The following is a 20,789-nucleotide window of genomic DNA, read 5'->3' on the forward strand; positions in this document are numbered from 1 at the left end:
TCTTTGAGCTACTGTCCAATCAATACGTTACGCCCCGGCATGTTCCGCCTTTGGTCGGGGTGTGACAAAAATCATTATCAATAACCTGAAGAAAAAGTTGGGGTCTAAGAAAGGAAAGTGGGCCGAATAACTACCTTTCGTTCTTTGGGCAGATAGAACCACTTCGAAGATTGCTACTAGTCAGACTCCTTTCTCATTAGTGTTTGGATCTGAAGCAGTTATCTCCACAGAGATGGTTATCCCGACTGCCAGAGTCACTCATCAAAATTCCGAAGATAACACTCGAAGTCTACTTGAAGACCTAGATGCGGTAAAAGAACTCCGGGATTTGGCAAATATCAGAATGGCTTCTTATCAACAGAAGATAGCAAAGTCCTACAACAAGAATATCAGAGTTCGAAGGTTTCAAGAAGGGGATTTGGTTCTCCGAAAAGCTTTTCAAAATACTACCAATCCTACGGATGGGAAGCTCGCACCAAAGTGGGAAGGTCCTTACCTGATCGATTCGGAAGCAGGAAAGGGGGCATACAAGTTGTCTACTTTGGATGGTGACTTACTACCAAGGGCTTGGAATGCTATACATCTCAAAAAATATTTCATGTAAGATTTCTATCCCGAGGATAACTGTTATACTAAACAGTCAAGGTATGTACTCCAACCAATACTTTTATTCGTTTTTTAATATTATTATTTTTCAAACATGGTACTGACTTAAGCATCGGAGGGGTGTTAGCAAGGCTAACACCCACCCCTCACTTAGAATTGACTGTTTTGTAGATATGAGGGATTCTCATATGGAATAAAATTAACAAGGCCTTCGTCGCCAGTTTCTAAGGGCCCTGTCGCCAGCTTATTCCTAAGGTATGAGAGGTTTTCACCTCTTCTAAGGTTAAAGAGATCTTCATCTCTTCTTAAAATCGCCTGTAGAGCACGTTTATTCAGCCTTAGTTTGAGAGGCGGGGCCAACACATGAAATATAGTGACTTGTTACCTCGTTATCCTCGGCTATTGGTTTGGATCTTGAGGTTTAAGGGATCTTCGTCTCTTCTTAAGACGCCTGTAGCGCATGATTTATTCGGCCTTAGTTTGAGAGGCGGGGCCAGCACATGAAATATAGTGACTTGTTACCTCGTTATCCTCGGGTATTGGTTTGAATCACAAGTTTATGGTAGATGTACCATAATCTAAGGTTAAAGAGATTTACATCTCTTCTAAAGGGCCTCGTCGCCAGTTCATACTTAAGGTTTAAGAGATTTACATCTCTTCTAAAAGGCCTAGTCGCAAGTTCATTTCTAATGGTTTAAGAGATTTTTCATCTCTTCTTAAGGGCCTTGTCGCCAGTTTATTTAGGCCTTGTCGCCAGTTTATTTAGGCCTTGTCGCCAGAATTTCTAGAAATATTTTTCAGGGTAATGCTCGTGTCACAATTCTATTGATGTATCCTCAGGATTAGGAGAACATTCTAAACAGTGATATTATTGCAAGGATAAGACGATCTGGACAATTTCCAGATTAATCGATACACGGTTCTGGTATGATTTACTATTTGCAAGAATTTTATCTTTTATATTATTTAAAGTTTATGACTTAATATTGGTTTGCTGGTAAAACTTAAACTATTACTATGAGATTTTTCATGAAACTTAGATTTTTCTAAAACGGAAAAAATGAAAGCATGCCAATATAAGCCATAAAAAGCTTGTACTAATATTATAATGCAGAAAAAGATAGTCCGGGTTTCACTCAAAACGGAGCCCATCCACCCGAACTATCATAATTGTTCTAGATGCAGAAAGTAAAAGACGGTTTGGGTTTCGTCCTGAAACCAGGATCCCTCCACCCAAACCATTATCCTAAGCATACTATATTATCCTTACACAACCATAATAGTAATTGTTCAAAACAACCATTCAAAACACATAAAAACAACCTAGAAACCAGGTTCAAGCTTTTCCACCTTCAGCATCCTCACCTTCCTTCTTCTCCAAATCCGTCGCCTCCCTAGCTTCAGTCTCCTTCACATCTCCACCAGCTCCAGCATCCTTGATCACCTCAGAAGTCCCAACCATCTCATCCTCTTCAAGCTTCTCCCCCCTTAGCATCCTGAGCTTTTTTCTTCCAAGCTATGGAATTCCAACACTCCATCACATGACCCTTCGCTTGTACTTCCTTGAACATCTTGATCATCGACTCCAGAATGCTGGCGGCTGCACACTTCTTAGCATCCTCAAGAAACTCAGCTTTCTCTTACTCAAATGAGGCTCTGAGATCGGAAATCTCTTTGTCCTTCTTTTTGAGCAGCTTGTCCTTGGTGTTAACAGCTTGTAGGAGGTCGGCGAGCTTGGCTTCAGCCTCTCTCTTGGACAGTTAGCATCCTGGGATATCTGACGGTAATTTTCGGCTTTCTGTTATCCCCAAATTAACATTAGTTTTTCTGCAGATTACTATTTTTCAGGATAAAACGAGAATACTTACTGTTTCGAGGAAGTTAGCAAGAGCTTGAAGTTTCTCTACAGCATTAGTGGTGGTCATGTCAGCAAAGGCCTCGGTCTCAGCTGAAGTGGTAGTTTTTCTCTTCTTTTGTGCAGCATTTTTTTGGCGAGTTGTCGGGATTCTCACCGATGGAGAAAGTGTCTTGGAATATTCTTGCTTCACTACAGGCTTATCCTCAATAAGATCGTCCAAATCAACTAAGCAAAAAGACTTTGGCTTCGGCATCCCTACACAACGATTTATCTAATTATTTTCAAGATAACAAAATCCCTAGAAAACCTAAAATCCCTATAATACTTACCAGAGGTCATACTCTCAGCAGGTTTTGCAGCAATCACACTTGTCTCTCCTGTTTCTTCCTCTAACCAGAATTCCATTTCCTCTGCTGGAATCTTGAACAACGCTTTGAGCCTTTTATTCGTGTCCTTCCTAAGCTTTATCAAATCCTCAAACACCACTGTCAAAAAACAAACCATGTTAGGATAAATCATTTATAAAAAGAAGCTTTATCCTATAGATTTCCTACCCTTATGAACCCATTTAGTAGGCAAATTCATCCCATCAGGAATAGAATCCCGGCGAACGAAGAAGAAATGTTTTTTCCAATCAGGGTCGCTACCGGACACCTTGGGAACTATATAAACACGGCTGGACTTGGATTGAAGACAATAGCGAAAGGATCTGTGGGTTCGAAGATTATAAGTCGCGGCAATCTCAGGCACACCTATGGATAATCCATGGGTTTTGTTCAGACGATCTACTGTTGCCAAAACCCTCCACACCATGGGCATGACTTGTGAATACGAGAATCCGGTCACATCAAAGAACTCTTATACGAGCGGGGGAAACGGATATGAAAGGCCAATCGAAAAGGGGTAACAGAAAAAGCAGGTCCAGGTTTTAGAGGAAAAATCGGCCTTGACTTTGGGATCATATGGCCTAAAGACGGTTTCGGCAGGTAGTAAACCTGATTCTTTCAGAAACCTAATATCTAAATCTTTAAAAAGGCATTGGTCTTCTTCAAGTTCTTCTTGATCTTGTAATTCTTGTGAATTCTTTCTAAGAACCATGCTTATTATATAATCATGTTTTTTTTCCAAACTTAGGTGAAACGTTTCGGGATGTTGTGGGGAGCCCTTATTATGTTGCACCGGAGGTTTTACGCAAGCATTACGGGCCTGAATCTGATGTTTGGAGCGCAGGGGTTATTCTGTACATTTTACTGAGTGGTGTTCCTCCCTTTTGGGCTGGTATATATTGAATCTTTGCTATAATTTGTAGGCTTGTAAACAAACCGAATGTTCAGAGAACTGTTTGTGAACCGTTCTGCATGAAGTTCCTTTATTTTATACACGGACGAACATGAAAAACATTTTTTTGTTCTATTGGTTAAACGAACGAATAAAACATGTCTCGTCTGTTCATGAGTGTATGTTCGTTTATGCTTGCTTATTTTCATTTGCTTACGTTCTTTACTTTAAAATTTTATAAGTTCATTCTTTCATATAATTATAATTTCTTTCGGTCCATCACAGCTTAGTCTAGTCCTATGAAAATAAAATATCACCCATTACAATTTAGTGTAGTTTTATTATTTTTTAGGCCTAATAGATTGATGCTCACATTTACTTTTAATTGGTATTCACTCGATTATGTTTGTTCATCATTGTTCAGTTAGTCCATTCGTTTGTGTTCATTTACATCCGTGAACCGTTCGTTTATGCTATTAACAAACAAACATGAAAACACTCGTTTTATAATGAACGAACCCTGACAAGAGTACCTCGTGTGTTTAATCGTTTGTTCGGTTAAAGTTAAACTAACGAACATGAACATGAACATACCCGTTCGTGTTTGTTATGTTGGTTTACAAGCCTAGTATATTTCTTCTTTTTTTTTAACATAATCCGTCTGAATTTAGTAAAATATATACTTTTTTTTTAACACGTGTTTTTATCTACAGAAACTGAAATGGGCATCTTCCGTCAGATACTACAAGCAAAATTAGATTTTGAATCGGAGCCATGGCCTGCAATCACAGACAGTGCTAAAGATCTTATAAGGAAAATGCTTGATAGAAACCCTAAGAAAAGGCTTACTGCTCATGAAGTTCTATGTGAGTAACCTTGTTATTAAAAAAGGTAATTTATAATGATAATATTGATATCGTTTTTTTTAACAGGCCATCCGTGGATCGTTGATGACAAAATGGCACCCGATAAGCCTCTTGATTCTGCAGTATTATCGCGTTTGAAACAGTTTTCTGCAATGAACAAGCTCAATAAGATGGCTTTGCGGGTAAGCTTCTTTTCACGTTTTGGTAAAGTAGTTAGATTTATGATCTTGTTTAACTTTCTTTGAGAAATGATTGGTTTCACAGTCAGGTTCAGGTTCTCTCTCTTTTTTTTCAAAAGATAAAATTGTTGTCTTTGTTTAGGTTTATTTTGGAAAATGATAGGATTCCGTGGTCCGTTTGGTATGATTGGTTGAAGTGGCATATATTTTGATGGGCCAAAAGGATTCCGGGTGTTTCCCTAAAGTTCCCTTTTTAGATAAAGTTGTTTAGTTACCGATACATTATATCAATTATCATATATGTTTCTTTCCAAAATTATAAAGACTGCAAGGCCCTTTTTGTATGATGGGTCAGAATGGATAACGTGCCAAAAGGGTTTCGGCCAGTTGATATAAAAGGGAATCTGTTCTAGATTCATTAAAATTGTGGGTCTTTTTCATTAAAATTTGTTAGTTATGATTATAAAAAATATTATTAAATAGTGATCCGATGATGTTAAATATTAAACACTTGAGAATGCAATGGAATATTTCTTATATTGTTTGAATCACTTCCTTTTTACTAAAGTTTGTTAATTTTAGTATTTTACATATTATCCTGTTAAATAAACTTTTTGGCCCACACTAAATCTACGCATTATGACATGTTATCATAAACAAGTTGGAAGTATCGCTGACTCGGTATGTTATGCATAGGTGATTGCGGAAAGGCTTTCAGAAGAAGAAATTGGTGGATTGAAGGAGTTATTCAAAATGATAGATACAGACAACAGCGGTTCAATTACTTTTGATGAACTGAAAGAGGGTCTGAAACGAGTTGGTTCGGAACTTATGGAGTCAGAGATAAAGGACTTGATGGAGGCAGTAAGTGCATATTATTAGAGATCTTTTTGATGTTTTAAATAGTGCCCTGCTTGCGGTGCGCGCATATAATGTATATATGTGTGAACCCTCGGGTGGGCAAAAGTAAAATTGCACTAATTTTGACGTTATTTTACTAATTTCGTGAAATAACATTAAAAGTGATGGAAGGTTAATCAAGCATCATGTGGTGGCGTTGATAGCCGAAAGACAAGGGTACATGCACCAATCAGCCGGCGTCCCGATGATTGAGTGCTATGTGCCTTATGTAATATGTCCAAGGCTTGATGCAAAACTACTATCGAGCCGGGGGTCTCACCGGAAGCAGCCTCTCTATCCCCATGGGGTAGAGGTAAGGCTGTCTACATCTTACCCTCCTCAGACCCTACCATAGCTTTGCTATTGGTGGGATATACTGAGTACGATGATGATGATGATGATTTGATGTTTTAAATTACTGGAAATGTTTTAACTTTTATCTTTGACCTTGCAGGCGGATATTGACAACAGTGGAACAATTGACTATGGTGAATTCATCGCTGCAACTGTACACTTGAACAAACTGGAGAGAGAAGAGAACCTCTTGTCCGCGTTTTCATTCTTTGACAAAGATGGAAGCGGTTACATTACAATTGATGAGCTCCAACAAGCGTGCCAAGAAATGGGATTAGGTGATGTTCATCTCGATGAAACAATCAAGGAAATCGACCAAGATAATGTAAGCTGAAGAGGTAGGTCCCAGCAGAGCCCAGTTGGACCCGCAAGACTCACCTTGAAGAGGGACGTCTGCGCAGAAACCAACTGGATCCGCAGGACCAACCATGCTCAGAGACGTGACGTCCTTACGCGCAGTACGCAAGCTGGTCCCGCAGGAAATGCCTCCCGATGGTGAAGGACTCCGCCTGTTCCCGCAGCTTCGGATACAAGCCATCAGGGAAGGCCACCCGCGCAGCAAGGCTACACGCACAAGGCACTTAGCTCTCAATCACTCAGTGTCACCTGAGGGAATGAGCAAAGCCGGGAACAATCCCGCACAAGGGCGGGAGGGGGAATACTCCCGCCCAAATAAGCCAGTCCGTACGATACGGGAAGATCTTCTGTACTGTACCTGACGAGGTATGGGAAAAAGATCTGACTAAAGATACGACAGCTTATCGACACAGTATGGCGAGCAACATGCTCCTATACTATGTCACTATTAGCCGCTGCCTACTCACCAACTACTGCCATACCACGTGCGTAGCCGGCAGTTGGTAGAAAAGGAATAGTACACAGCAGGCCTGGTCACTATCAGCCGCTGCCTACCCACCAACTACCAGCAGGGCACGTGCGTAGGCCACTGTTGGTGGAACAGGAACACTGTTGCAGCCGGCCACACCTCCTTGGAAACCTACCTTCGGCTATAAATACCACAAATGGTATGACCATCTTATCTCATCATATCTTAACATATTATCATCATATTATACCTGATATCTGCTCTAGCAATCTCTTAATATACACTTATATTTAAAGAGCAATCTAGTCTGATTCTCACGCCGGAGGGTGGTCACAAGGAGGAACCCCCCCCCCCCTTCTCAGTGACGAGCTCACGGTGTCTGTTTTGCAGGTTATCAGAAGAACCATCTTCTCAGGGTCTAACCCCTCGTGGGAAACATCTATCTAACCCCCAGGTTACCAGTAATCTGCCCGGGGTTCGGTTAGTGTTTCTTCATTGGCGCCATCCGTGCATAAAGCTAGAACATTTTTCTCCAGTTTTTTCAAACTTTTAAGATGGTTAAAGAAATTCCGGTAACCACAACCCCAGCTACTGGGGGGAATACCGGCAACACAGTTTTTACAAACACTACCCCGGCTACCCAAGCCGGGGCAAGTGAAGTAAATTTTACGAACACTACCCCAGCTACCCAAGCTGGGGCAAGTGCAGTAAATAATCGCTCACTGGGATTCACCGATGCCCAGTTAGAGAAACGAACAAGACTCCCCCGCCAAACACTCGATGAAGTTAAGGCATGGGCGGAGGCATGTCAGAGGGAATTCCAAGCTGAGTTGGACGAACGCTTGCGTTCCGTCCAACAGGCTGACGAATTCGAAGATTACTTGGATGACTCGGAGGAATCCGACTCCGACGCGAACCCTCGCCATAGGGCAAAAGGGAAGCGTAAGGAAACGGATTCCCAACCGAGAAGGCATTTTGGAGAAGCCTACAAACCAAAAAACACAGGTGGAAGTCCACGTGACTTCTCCAAAACATTCAGACCAAACGTTGCAAATGTGGGAACGTCCAAATTTGCAAGGGACATTGCAGAAGCAATTGCCCCAAAAAGTGCCAAACAAATGTCCAGCATAGGCACATATGATGGTATATCTGATCCAGACGATCATTTGAACAGGTTTATAGCGGGGGCAACCGTCAGTAGTTGGACGGAACCTACGTGGTGTTACATGTTCCAAATGACGCTTGTGGGGGCTGCTAGAGCGTGGTTCGATCGTCTACCGGTCAACCACATCTACGACTGGGCTGACTTCCAACAGAAGTTTAGCCAACACTTTAGCCAGCAAAGAAAGTATACCGAGGAGCAATGGACAATCCTCAAATGCATTCGAGAGAAAGATGAATCTTTGCTAGACTTCATCACTCGCTTCAACTCGAAGAAGCTAAGTCTGGGTAACATTAGCGAAGATCTTGTTCGCGCTGCCTTTATTCAGGGCGCGAACGACCCAGAGCTCATCCGCACCTTAACGGGTAAAGATGGCATGCCATCCACATGGGATGCCATCATGACAGCAGCTAAACGCTTCGCGGAAACGGAGAAGCAACTGGGTAGAGATCTCCCACAGAGCACAAACCTCTACACCCAGAAAACAAGGGAAGACAACGTCCTTACCGCCCGATTAAACAAAAAGCGGAAGCTAGGCAATTGGCAGTCAAGGGTAAACTTTGACACCTCATCTGGCCTGCAGCATCGGTTAGGCGGAAGGGATAACGTACAGTCAAACAAGAACTCCAGATGGACGCCGCTCACCAAAAGTGTCACCGAGATATTCGCCACCGAGGAGCTCCCATGGCCAAAGCCTCAAATAATCCGACATCGCCACAATGCTGATCGGAGCAAATACTGTGAATTTCACAGGACAAAAGGCCACAACACCGAAGAATGCATAGACGTAAAGGACATGGTCGAGGCATTCGTCAGAGATGGGACGCTCGCGCACCTCGTGGCGCAATGAACGCTGAGCAGGCTGATGCGTGTAGAACCCCAGCATGGGAAAACACGAATAAAATTCCAGCTTCAATATGGAGACTACATGCTGCGTAAAGAACGAGATCCCGAACCAGGTGCGTATCGGCTCGATGGCACTCCCATCCCAACAACATGGAAGGGAGCTCATTTACACAGTTTGCATGTAAATCAATTCCAAATTTGTAAAGAAAAGGCCAAGAGCCACTTCTAATGGAAACGATTCTCCTTAAAACATTGACGCTGATGATTTTACATTTTTATGAACTATCAACACGGATATGCCGGTTTTCACCGCATAATTACGTGAAGTCGTTGCGTGGGGAAGGCGGCAAAACCCGCATAAACCCAAAAAACGACAAACCTTCACGCAGGTTAGTTGAAGGGGAAAAGTTCAGTCCCATTAAATGAAAGTGCCGGTCTATCCGCATGAATCATGAAAAAGGGAACTGAACACTAACCTATTGACAACCGCGCGTCGAACGGTTAATTTATTCAACACGGATATGCCGGTTTTCACCGCATAATTACGTGGAAAGTCGTTGCGTGGGGAAGGCGGCAAAACCCGCATAAACCCAAAAAACGACAAACCTTCACGCAGGTCAGTTGAAGGGGAAAAGTTCAGTCCCATTAAATGAAAGTGCCGGTCTATCCGCATGAATCATGAAAAAGGGAACTGAACACTAACCTATTGACAACCGCGCGTCGAAAGGTTCAAAACAGAATTTCTAACAAAAGGATAAGGAAAACCTACACGCAGGTCAGATGGTAAAGTTTAGCCATCCTACTACGTGCAAGTGACGGTCCTACCCGCACAATCACGGAAGAGGAAGCAAAACTTCACACCTATCTACCACGTTCAAAGGTTAACTTATCCTCAAAAGGATGAGGAAAACCTACACGCAGGTCAGATGGTAAAGTTTAGCCATCCTACTACGTGCAAGTGACGGTCCTACCCGCACAATCACGGAAGAGGAAGCAAAACTTCACACCTATCTACCACGTTCAAAGGTTAACTTATCCTCAAAAGGATGAGGAAAACCTACACGCAGGTCAGATGGTAAAGTTTAGCCATCCTACTACGTGCAAGTGACGGTCCTACCCGCACAATCACGGAAGAGGAAGCAAAACTTCACACCTATCTACCACGTTCAAAGGTTAACTTATCCTCAAAGGATAAGGAAAACCTACACGCAGGTCAGATGGTAAAGTTTAGCCATCCTACTACGTGCAAGTGACGGTCCTACCCGCACAATCACGGAAGAGGAAGCAAAACTTCACACCTATCTACCACGTTCAAAGGTTAACTTATCCTCAAAAGGATGAGGAAAACCTACACGCAGGTCAGATGGTAAAGTTTAGCCATCCTACTACGTGCAAGTGACGGTCCTACCCGCACAATCACGGAAGAGGAAGCAAAACTTCACACCTATCTACCACGTTCAAAGGTTAACTTATCCTCAAAAGATGAGGAAAACCTACACGCAGGTCAGATGGTAAAGTTTAGCCATCCTACTACGTGCAAGTGACGGTCCTACCCGCACAATCACGGAAGAGGAAGCAAAACTTCACACCTATCTACCACGTTCAAAGGTTAACTTATTCTAAACACTTGGAAAATTGCTAATTTAAACTAAAGTATACAAGTCATACAACGTTTACAAAGCAAGGAACCCAACGAAAGTAGCGGTCTTACCCGCAAAAAGATTTATATTTCACAATGATTCATTACAAGAATGGCCGGGTAACTACCCGCCTACAAGAAAATAAATCTATACAAGCTAAATCTATCCTAGCAGTGGGAAGGGATCTTCAGGATCAGGCTTCAGGGCCACTTCCACTTGGACCAGCACCGTCAGTAGAGCGTGGCAGTTCAAGGAAAGCCTTAAGGATAGCTAGCCCATCATCAGCAGCAGCAGCAACTTCATTCACCTTCTCCACCACCGGATGCGGGAAGGCGGCGTACTGATTCACTGCTTGGTCGTAAACAGCTTCAGTATCAACATTGTACAAAGGGAAGTTGGAAGGCGGGATGCCTTTCTCAACGAACCCTAGACCAAGCAGGAAGCCGACCTTTTCCCCATCCTTGTGAGAAGCGTTGAGGGCTGCGCTCATAGCATCATCGTAAGAGGTCTCAGCAAAGACCCGATGCACAACCTACAAAAGAAAATATACAAGTATCAAAACCTTTTCTATTTACAAAGAAAAGCGTAAAGACATGAAAAACATACCTGAGACAACGCTTCTCGAAGAAGCCATTCCTTGGCAACCAGGGCTTCTTGGAGGGCAGCTTGAGCTTCGTTACGGGCGCGATCGGCTTCACTCTTGTTGAGGTTGGCAAGCAACACTTCTTTAGCCGCAGCCTCTTCGACGCCCTTCAGCTTACGCTCAGTATGGTCAAGCACCCCCCTCTGGTCCAGGATTTCTTGGAGCTTTTTGGCGTCTTCCATCGCCAAGGCATCATGAGCCTGCTGGAGAGCCTCTAATTTGGCTTTAAGTTCTTCATTCTCCACGCGTAGAGGCTCAGCAACAGCTTCAGCCTTGGTGGCCCTCTCGGTTGCGTTCCTTGCAGTTTCCTTAGCCAGCCGAAGCTGTTCATTAACAGCTTGGGCAGCCTTGGAACGGGCCTCAAGTCGAGCCTGAACTTCAACCTCGAGGGCCTTGAAGGCCTTCTCCTTCTCCGCAGCCACTGCGGTAAGTTTTTGGTTCTCCTCCCGGACAGCCCGCGCCTGAGCTACTTCCTTAACGCGAGCTGCTTTTAACTTGTCGTTTTCACGACAAAGCAGCTCGACGCGCGGCTGCATCCGGGCCAGGAGAACCCGAAGCTCATTGCTAAGCCTACCCTCCTGGTAGCTAGCCATGGCTTCCCCCAACGCACCCATGGGAGCAGCGTGACGAGCCCACTCCACGCACTCCACAGGGGTGCGAAGGGTTGTTCCTCGGCGAATGTTCCATCGTGGAACATACACTTCATTGGAATCCGACACTGCAAAAAACAAAGCAGTTAGGAAAATATGATAAAGAAAATATATATATAAAATGGGCCAAAAGAACCCTACGCACCTGTAGGGTCAATTACAGGCCGATAGCCGCCGAACCCATCACCTGAACCCAAAGGAAATCCATCCAAGAGGTCAGGCAGATGGGAAGGTGGCAGAGATTGGCGAGAAGCCCCATGCGTACCTGATGGATCGGCCATCTTGGCCGATGACGGGGGCATGATAGCAGGCGCCGCGGTCGCCGCCGCGGATTCCGCAGCAAAAGTAACCGCCGGCTCGGTGAAAGATGCTGTAAAAATAGCACTCACAGCCGGCGGTGACGTCATCTCAGCTGGAACAGTCGGCTCAAAGGAGTGAGCAACTGAACCAGCGGAAGCAGGCGCAGGCGCCTGGGTCGACGCCTCAGGTAGGCTGACCAAGCCTACCGTCATTGGCGGAGAGGTACTCCTCTGCGCTCCACCCTGGAATGCGTCAACATCCACGCCTGCGTAAAGAAGATAAGTGTTTAACGATATCAAACTATGAAGATAAAAGCTAAAGGAAGTTGTACTTACGGGTTTTCTTGAGCCTGAAGGTACGGAGAGGCGGGGACGGACCCGATGGAGCCGGCCTCTTTGCGCCGGTCACCGTCGTCTTCTTTGGCTCTCCGGAGGTGACAGTTGTCACAGCCTCCGGAATGGTGATCTTGTCACCACCGGGATTCCCCGCCACCTCTTCGCTCTTGGTCTCCGAGTCAGACCGAGGCGCTGGATCGGCTGTGGAGGCCACCTTCTCCTTCCCCTTCCCGCCGGCAGCCTTCTTCTTCCGCACCAACGGAGGACCATCTGCGGATTCCTCATCAGAACATACGATTAGAGGAATTCCAGCAGAGGTTTCAACATTGAGGGGTCGAGGGTCGAAGAGCGCCTTACCTGGCCGACGGGCGCTAAGGATCTCATGGCCTAGCGGATAGACCTCCACGAACCGATCCGCCGTTTGTTCTAGGATGGGCAACTCGTTCTCGTCTAGAGCGCGAGTACCCATCCGGACGGGACCATCAGCCTCCCGCGGGTTCAGGAGCGACTGCAGGTCGTTCCCCTCTGAAATAAACAGGAAAAAAGTTAGAAAAAATTCTAAATCAACAAAAAGAAAGAAAGCATACCGTAAGGAACAGAGTTCGAACCGTATTCGAGGACGATTGGGATCTTTTGCGCATCGGCAGCCTTCCACACTCGGCTCATCCCCAGCATCACCATCCCGGACTCCGCAAACCGGTAAACCGGGGATTGGACCCGAGATATCTTCGCAAACCATTCCGCCTCCTGGTAGTTGGAGGCGTGAAGGCCGGGAAGTGCTTGCCCGTTCTTGAATTTCATGGCAATGGGGATGGCGCGAGCGGATATGAAGAAGAACTCCCGCTTCCACGAGCGAAGACTGCGCTCGGTCGCGCAGATCTTTAAACCCTTAATCCGGGTTGTCAACGTGTACCACCCCTGGATGCACCTCCAAGTGTAGAAGGTCATCAGGCGGTCAACATAGGGCTCAACGCCCAAAATCCGGCACACCCACTCGAAGTGGCGAATCTTGGCGATCGCCATGGGGTGCAACTCGGTCAAATGAACACCGTGCCTCTCAAGGACACGGTAAACAAACTTTGTCAATGGGAACCTAAGATTCCCATAGACAAAGAATGCAGCATATACCCCGATCTTGCCTCTGGGGGCATCGTACACCGTCTGGTGGGGTTCAGGAAACTCAGGCTCGAGAGACTCGAGCATGAACTTCCTGACGACGTACCGATACAGATCGCCAGGCAGAGCACACTGGCACTCGCCAGCAGTACTCTTGTCATCGACTGCAGATTCGAGATCACGAGACATCTTGTAAGAGAAGAAGAAAACGATTTCGGGAGAATGCTTGCCTGAAAAGGTGAGTATTCGCCGGAAATCACAAAGAAGATGAAGAGAAGAGTGAAAGTGTGGATTACAAAGAGCCCTCTACCCCTTTATATACTAATCGCAATTAATGCGATGAAATTAATGCGGAAGAGAGAGAAAACGAAGGTGCAATGAAACTATGACACGTGGCAAAAAGCAAGCCGGCAACAGCTGTTGACAGGACGCATACCATTAATTTCGCGGCCACGCGCCCGAAAAATCGCGCCCACGCGCCTGAAAAAGCGTCTGGAATGACCATGTACTGTCACGTCACCATAACTTCCTGCACGATCTGACACAGTCAGAAGAAACCGTCGCACGACGTTTCAGAGTTTTGGACTGTTCTTCTTTCCACCAACTCTTCGAATTTCAAAATTCAAAATTCAAAAAGATTAAAAAGTAAGCGGGAAAATACCCCTTACCTTGGCAAACAAGTAACCGTAAGACGGAGGCGGGTACAGTGTTAAGGCAAAACCCTTCACATACCTAGCACCCGCAGGGAATTGAAGCCAAGAAAACCTTGGCAAACAAGTAACCGTAAGACGGATGCGGGTACAGTGTTAAGGCAAAACCCTTCACATACCTAGCACCCGCAGGGAATTGAAGCCAAGTAAACCTTGGCGAACAAGTAACCGTAAGACGGATGCGGGTACAGTGTAAAGGCAAAACCCTTCACATACCTAGCACCCGCAGGGAATTGAAGCCAAGTAAACCTTGGCGAACAAGTAACCGTAAGACGGATGCGGGTACAGTGTAAAGGCAAAACCCTTCACATACCTAGCACCCGCAGGGAATTGAAGCCAAGTAAACCTTGGCGAACAAGTAACCGTAAGACGGATGCGGGTACAGTGTAAAGGCAAAACCCTTCACATACCTAGCACCCGCAGGGAATTGAAGCCAAGAAAACCTTGGCGAACAAGTAATCGTAAGACGGATGCGGGTACAGTGTTAAGGCAAAACCCTTCACATACCTAGCACCCGCAGGGAATTGAAGCCAAGTATACCTCGGCAACCAAGTAACTATAAGACGGGTGCGGGTACAGTGTAAAGGCAAAACCCTTCACATACCTAGCACCCGCAGGGAATTGACGCCAGGAATACCTTGGAAGTAAAGTAACCGTAAGACGAGCGCGGGTACAGTGTTAAGGCAAAACCCTTCACATACCTAGCGCTCCGCTGGGAATTGAAACCAAGAAGGATCTTCTGGGCAATGCTTGCGAAACGGAAATAACATCCCCGCATAGCGGGAACGTCGAGAACTACGTTGTTTGAAGCTCCAGGATGGAATTGGTGGTTTTAACATAATTGATCACTATGTTCAAAACTACCAAAACCTCATGGAGAATCCACACAAGTGGGACTCAACGCTCCTGACTTGCGAGGAGGTTACAGACCTACCCGCATCATACCCAAAGACCAAGCAGGAAACTCGGGAATTTCTGCAAGTGACAAGGACTTCCGCGGGAGGAATCCCCATGGAAAACCTTAAAAAACCCTTTTCAAAACCCTCTGCTTAAGTCCAAAAGTTCACCTCACTTTATTAAACACTCATGAGAAGAACATTGGACTGGGGGGACTTGAAGAGGTAGGTCCCAGCAGAGCCCAGTTGGACCCGCAAGACTCACCTTGAAGAGGGACGTCTGCGCAGAAACCAACTGGATCCGCAGGACCAACCATGCTCAGAGACGTGACGTCCTTACGCGCAGTACGCAAGCTGGTCCCGCAGGAAATGCCTCCCGATGGTGAAGGACTCCGCCTGTTCCCGCAGCTTCGGATACAAGCCATCAGGGAAGGCCACCCGCGCAGCAAGGCTACACGCACAAGGCACTTAGCTCTCAATCACTCAGTGTCACCTGAGGGAATGAGCAAAGCCGGGAACAATCCCGCACAAGGGCGGGAGGGGGAATACTCCCGCCCAAATAAGCCAGTCCGTACGATACGGGAAGATCTTCTGTACTGTACCTGACGAGGTATGGGAAAAAGATCTGACTAAAGATACGACAGCTTATCGACACAGTATGGCGAGCAGCATGCTCCTATACTATGTCACTATTAGCCGCTGCCTACTCACCAACTACTGCCATACCACGTGCGTAGCCGGCAGTTGGTAGAAAAGGAATAGTACACAGCAGGCCTGGTCACTATCAGCCGCTGCCTACCCACCAACTACCAGCAGGGCACGTGCGTAGGCCACTGTTGGTGGAACAGGAACACTGTTGCAGCCGGCCACACCTCCTTGGAAACCTACCTTCGGCTATAAATACCACAAATGGTATGACCATCTTATCTCATCATATCTTAACATATTATCATCATATTATACCTGATATCTGCTCTAGCAATCTCTTAATATACACTTATATTTAAAGAGCAATCTAGTCTGATTCTTACGCCGGAGGGTGGTCACAAGGAGGAACCCCCCCCCCCATTCTCAGTGACGAGCTCACGGTGTCTGTTTTGCAGGTTATCAGAAGAACCATCTTCTCAGGGTCTAACCCCTCGTGGGAAACATCTATCTAACCCCCAGGTTACCAGTAATCTGCCCGGGGTTCGGTTAGTGTTTCTTCATAAGCTTTCATGATTTCATTCACAAGGTTAAAATAGTAAATTTGTCACCCTGTACACTTATCAGTTGACAATGTTTATAAGATCTAAATTTGACTTGTTAAAAAAATGATGCATTAATTTATTCTGAAACTACAAATGAACAAAATTTATTCTCGGGTCAACCCAATCTGTTTTGACCTAAAACCCAACCTCATTTATTTTTTTCTCTTTACTATTATTTATATGCGACAGTTTTAATCAATTTACTTAGTTACGAGTCGATTTTGGTTGTGTTTAATCTTGGTTTTAATCAATAATTTTTTTTGTAGTTTACCCTGTTATATAATCACATCTTAAAAACATGAAACTTATAAAAAGTCCTTAAATTCACGCAAAAAACGAATGGGTCAACACAATCCAACCCGTACTAAGAATCATCCATTATGACTCATTACAAAACTCAATTTTGCCACCTTACTTTGACCGGTCGATGTATTGTGAATAAAATATAATAACCCAAATTGACATAAATTAAACATGTTTGATGCAGGATGGACAGATTGATTATGGGGAATTTGCTGCAATGATGAGGAAGGGTAACGGTGGAATTGGGAGGCGAACAATGAGGAGCAATCTTAATCTAGGTAAAGCTTTGGGAGTCATACCGCCGCAGACTGAAGAAAAAAGTCCCTAACAAACTCATAATTTTACTAATCAATCAATCAGTTGGATGATGTTGGTTTTGGTCAGATTGAAGAACTAACTATGGATTTAAACTTATATATTAAGCTTTGACTTTGAAATATGACTTGGTCTTTGGTTTTGGCTGCTGCACTGTTTTGTCACTTTGTGTTCATATCTTTTTTTATAAAATGGAGGGTCAACGGTCAACTGTTTTTAAAGTCTAAATTAGGATGTCATTATAGAGTGTTCTTATCTTTTATTTTTTTTATAAGATGGAGGGTCAATGGTCAACTGTTTTTAAAGTCTAAATTAGGATGTCATTATTGTCTACATACGATGGTTTGACATATTATCCGCCTCTTTAAAATAAGAGAGCTGACTCGTAAGTAGTTGTTTAAGCTCGAGCTCTTTGCTAAATATATTCCAACGGGGGCTCAAACTTGTTTAATCTTGGCTTGGTTTTTGAGCTTTTAGTAAGCCAATTTCAAATTTCGGGTTGCTCATTTTTTTTTGAGTTTTAAACATTATCAAGTTTGATTGTCTAAATATTGTACTATAAATTGTTTAATCTATTTTACCCATTTTCATTTTAGATAAGACTTTTTTAAATTATATATTATCATTTATTACCAAATAATATGCATGAGTATGACTTGTCTTGGAACTTATTCTATCCTCACACATTGATTGAAATAAACAACTTGTTTATTTGTGATGGATAATGTTACTTTGGTCTCCAATATCTCATTTCATGTCACATAGCCACTTATTATCCAATGAGCAATAAAATAATGACTGACATGAGTGTGTATTGATAAATTGATTATTGATCATAACAAGTATATTTATCACCAGAGCATGTTAAATGTATTACGATGGGCATGAAATTAAATTATATTTTTACCCCCACTTTTTTAAAAAATCTCCCCTCCTATCTTTCTTAAAAAATATTTAATTTCTTTTCCTTTTTCAAACTCTAAAATACGAAATCAAATTATATTATTTCCCTCATTTTATTTTTCTCCTTAATTTCTTTTCTCTTCTATTCTTTCATTTATTAAACTCGGAAAGAAGAGGTAATGTAGAGGGAGAGAGAGGTTGAGCAGGTCAACATGATATTTGATGTCTCTAAAATTATCTATGTTTTAATGAAAATATGGGTTTATATTTTTGCATTTATTATTTATTACAAATGATAAACATATATCAAATAATACATTCCAATATTGAGAAGTTATTGAAATTAAAAGTTGATAAGAATCTTGAGGCAGTCTTGTTTCTTCAATATCTCGAAGGCTTCTTTTATGTTTTCCAAATTTATTTCATGTGTCAAAAGCTTATCCACCTCTAACTCTTGATAAATACAAAGAGTAAACTACATTGTAAGAATAATTCATATTTTTAACACTTATTAAAAGTATGACTAGCAAGGAATTAAACACTAGGATTAGAATAACATTGAAGGGGTTGTTTGGGCAATCTTGTGCTAAGTCAATAAGAGATCTGATTAAAAGTTAGCCTCTGAATCATTCAGCATGTCTCTAAAACATAATCATTAAGATGCTTCATGCCGATTCATGTTACTATTATAATCATGGCATTGTGTATGTGTGTCACCTTAATAATACATTTGTTGAGTATAATAGGGAGATCAGATTTGGTTTTGATACCACCCATCATCGAACCCTTCAAAGTCCGTCCCCTCATTAGGGCCCTGCTTCTTATGGCCCAGTTCGAATCAGGCCCAGCTCCAATTGCTACAGTTGTACCTATTCCCTACCACATTAGTGACATTTGTTAAATAAAATTATAAAGGTAATTAAGAAACAATGAAAATTAATAAGCTATGTTTGTGTTTAGTGAGTGTACAATTTTAGAAGCCTCAAGGGCTTCATTCAACAAGGATGTGACTCCGGAGCACTCAAAGGAGTAGTCGACACCTAGCCCCTTTGTCATATCTTTCACCAAATCCAAGACCAGTTTGTCGGGATGGTTTTGAGGGTTGATGAAATCCGTCATCCCAAAAACCTCCCCTATAGCTGCTTTCTTTTCGTTTATGTCAATGCCTATTATCTTCGACGCCCCTTGCATTTGTGCTCCTTTTATTACCTAAAACATGACATTAACAAAAACTTGTTTTTTACAATATAAAAGATTGCACAATTATAATATTAAAGTATATGTACCCCAAGACCAACAACACCAAGGCCAAAAACCGCAACCGAAGAGCCCTTAGGGACCGTGGCTTCCTTCCATGGTGCACCAAGTCCGGTAGTGAAGCCACATGAGAGTAAACTGGCATGGGGAAAAGGCACCCTAGGGTCAACCTTCATCACATAGTTGACATCAATGACCGTGTACTCGGACCATGTGGAGTAACTAAAGTGATGGTACACGGTTTCACCAGTCGATGCAACCGACATTCTTGATTTGCCATCGTGCATGAGACCATCAAAGCGAATAGGGTAAACATGACAAATATTAGTTTTTCCTGATTTGCAATTCAAGCATTCACCACATTCACCTAAGTAGAGTGGCATCACCACATCCCCGGGTTTGACCCGTGTCCCCACGTCTTCTCCTATGCTCTCAACCATCCTGCACCGAGTGGCCCTACCGTGTTATATATTAAATCAAAATAGCTAGCCGATCTGCTGTTAGCAATTTAGCATATACAAGATACATACCCGACACCTTCATGTCCAGGAATACGTGGAAACAATGGCTGCAACGTTAACAAAACCATTAAAACACATGAATCCAAAACAACTGTTTTCAAAACTAGACGTTGTCGATTTGTTAGACCACATTAGTTTTAACTTTACATGTGTACATTCATACCATGTCATCCATTTTTAAAAAAATGTTTACGATGTAAGGCGGTTTCTAAAACTAACAAGGCAACTGGTTTGGTCTGGTTATTAAAACATTGTTTTAAAAACTTTGCAAATAGTTGAAAGATTAAGGTGATGGACATACAGTAGGTACCCCATTGCAACATAAAATGTCAGTGTGGCAAATACTCAGCACACAACATCTTGATCCTAACTTCCATTGCTTTTGGTGGATCAACCCGTATCTCCTCCACCGCGATTGCTCCACCTGCCCTTACCACGGCAGCTGCACCACACAACTTGTTAACATTGTTTTCAAGTATTGATCAAGAACAATGAAAATGTAACAGTAACGTACCTTTGCAAGTAATATCATGTGGGTTCATTTGTGACATAGTGTTGAAGAATGAAGATATTGGTTTGTGGGAAGATATACAAATAAAAAATGTAATTTGATGGTGTCAGTCTATAATGCTAGCAGTTGATATCATATTTATAGCTTTTTAACTATAAAATAATTTTTGGGAGCAGGCCATGAATTTTTCTCAAGCATCCATTCAAAAGAAAAAAAAAAGAGAGAGAATGAAAAATTAGCAAGCCATTTGTCAAGCCCAAAATTCTTCAATGGAGAAGAACCTAAACCCAGTCAAGTCATGTTAGTTTTATGTAACTTAAATAAATTATAAGGTGCTATTTTATAGAACATTTCTCATAGGATTCATATCATAGAACCAAATCCGAGACAGGTTTTCAGGATGGTTTTGAGGGTTTATGAAATCCGTCATCCCAAAAATCTCTCCTATTTTTGCTTTCTTTTCGTTTAAGTTCACGCCTATTATTGTCACGCCCCTAGCATTTGTGCTACTTTTATTACCTGAAACATGTTTTTCTCATAGCTAAATTACATAACAAAAAACTG

General features: G+C 43.1%; 1 protein-coding gene and 1 pseudogene across 2 annotated transcripts; one reads left to right on the forward strand and one right to left on the reverse strand.

Moving 5' to 3' along the window:
- The first annotated feature begins 3,345 nt into the window (after window positions 1-3,345).
- Window positions 3,346-17,154, forward strand: LOC143607150 (calcium-dependent protein kinase SK5-like). Its single transcript, XM_077082697.1, has 7 exons — window positions 3,346-3,367; window positions 3,557-3,742; window positions 4,456-4,608; window positions 4,675-4,790; window positions 5,484-5,651; window positions 6,142-6,366; window positions 16,903-17,154. Exons 1-7 carry the CDS (start codon window positions 3,346-3,348, stop codon window positions 17,044-17,046), a joined length of 1,014 nt encoding a protein of 337 aa, XP_076938812.1. The 3' UTR covers window positions 17,047-17,154.
- A 1,125-nt stretch (window positions 17,155-18,279) lies between these two features.
- Window positions 18,280-20,498, reverse strand: LOC143607148 (alcohol dehydrogenase 1-like; annotated as a pseudogene). Its single transcript, XR_013148894.1, has 7 exons — window positions 20,229-20,498; window positions 20,016-20,156; window positions 19,724-19,761; window positions 19,223-19,634; window positions 18,906-19,145; window positions 18,659-18,812; window positions 18,280-18,395 (listed from the first exon to the last, which is right to left on the reverse strand). The product of XR_013148894.1 is annotated as an alcohol dehydrogenase 1-like (transcript).
- Between the last annotated feature and the right edge of the window lie 291 nt (window positions 20,499-20,789).

The sequence above is a fragment of the Bidens hawaiensis genome, unplaced genomic scaffold (genome assembly GCF_021521415.1).
Source record: "Bidens hawaiensis isolate Kalapana, Puna unplaced genomic scaffold, B.hawaiensis_p1.1 tig00079681_1, whole genome shotgun sequence".
In the NCBI taxonomy this organism is placed as follows: Eukaryota; Viridiplantae; Streptophyta; class Magnoliopsida; order Asterales; family Asteraceae; genus Bidens; species Bidens hawaiensis.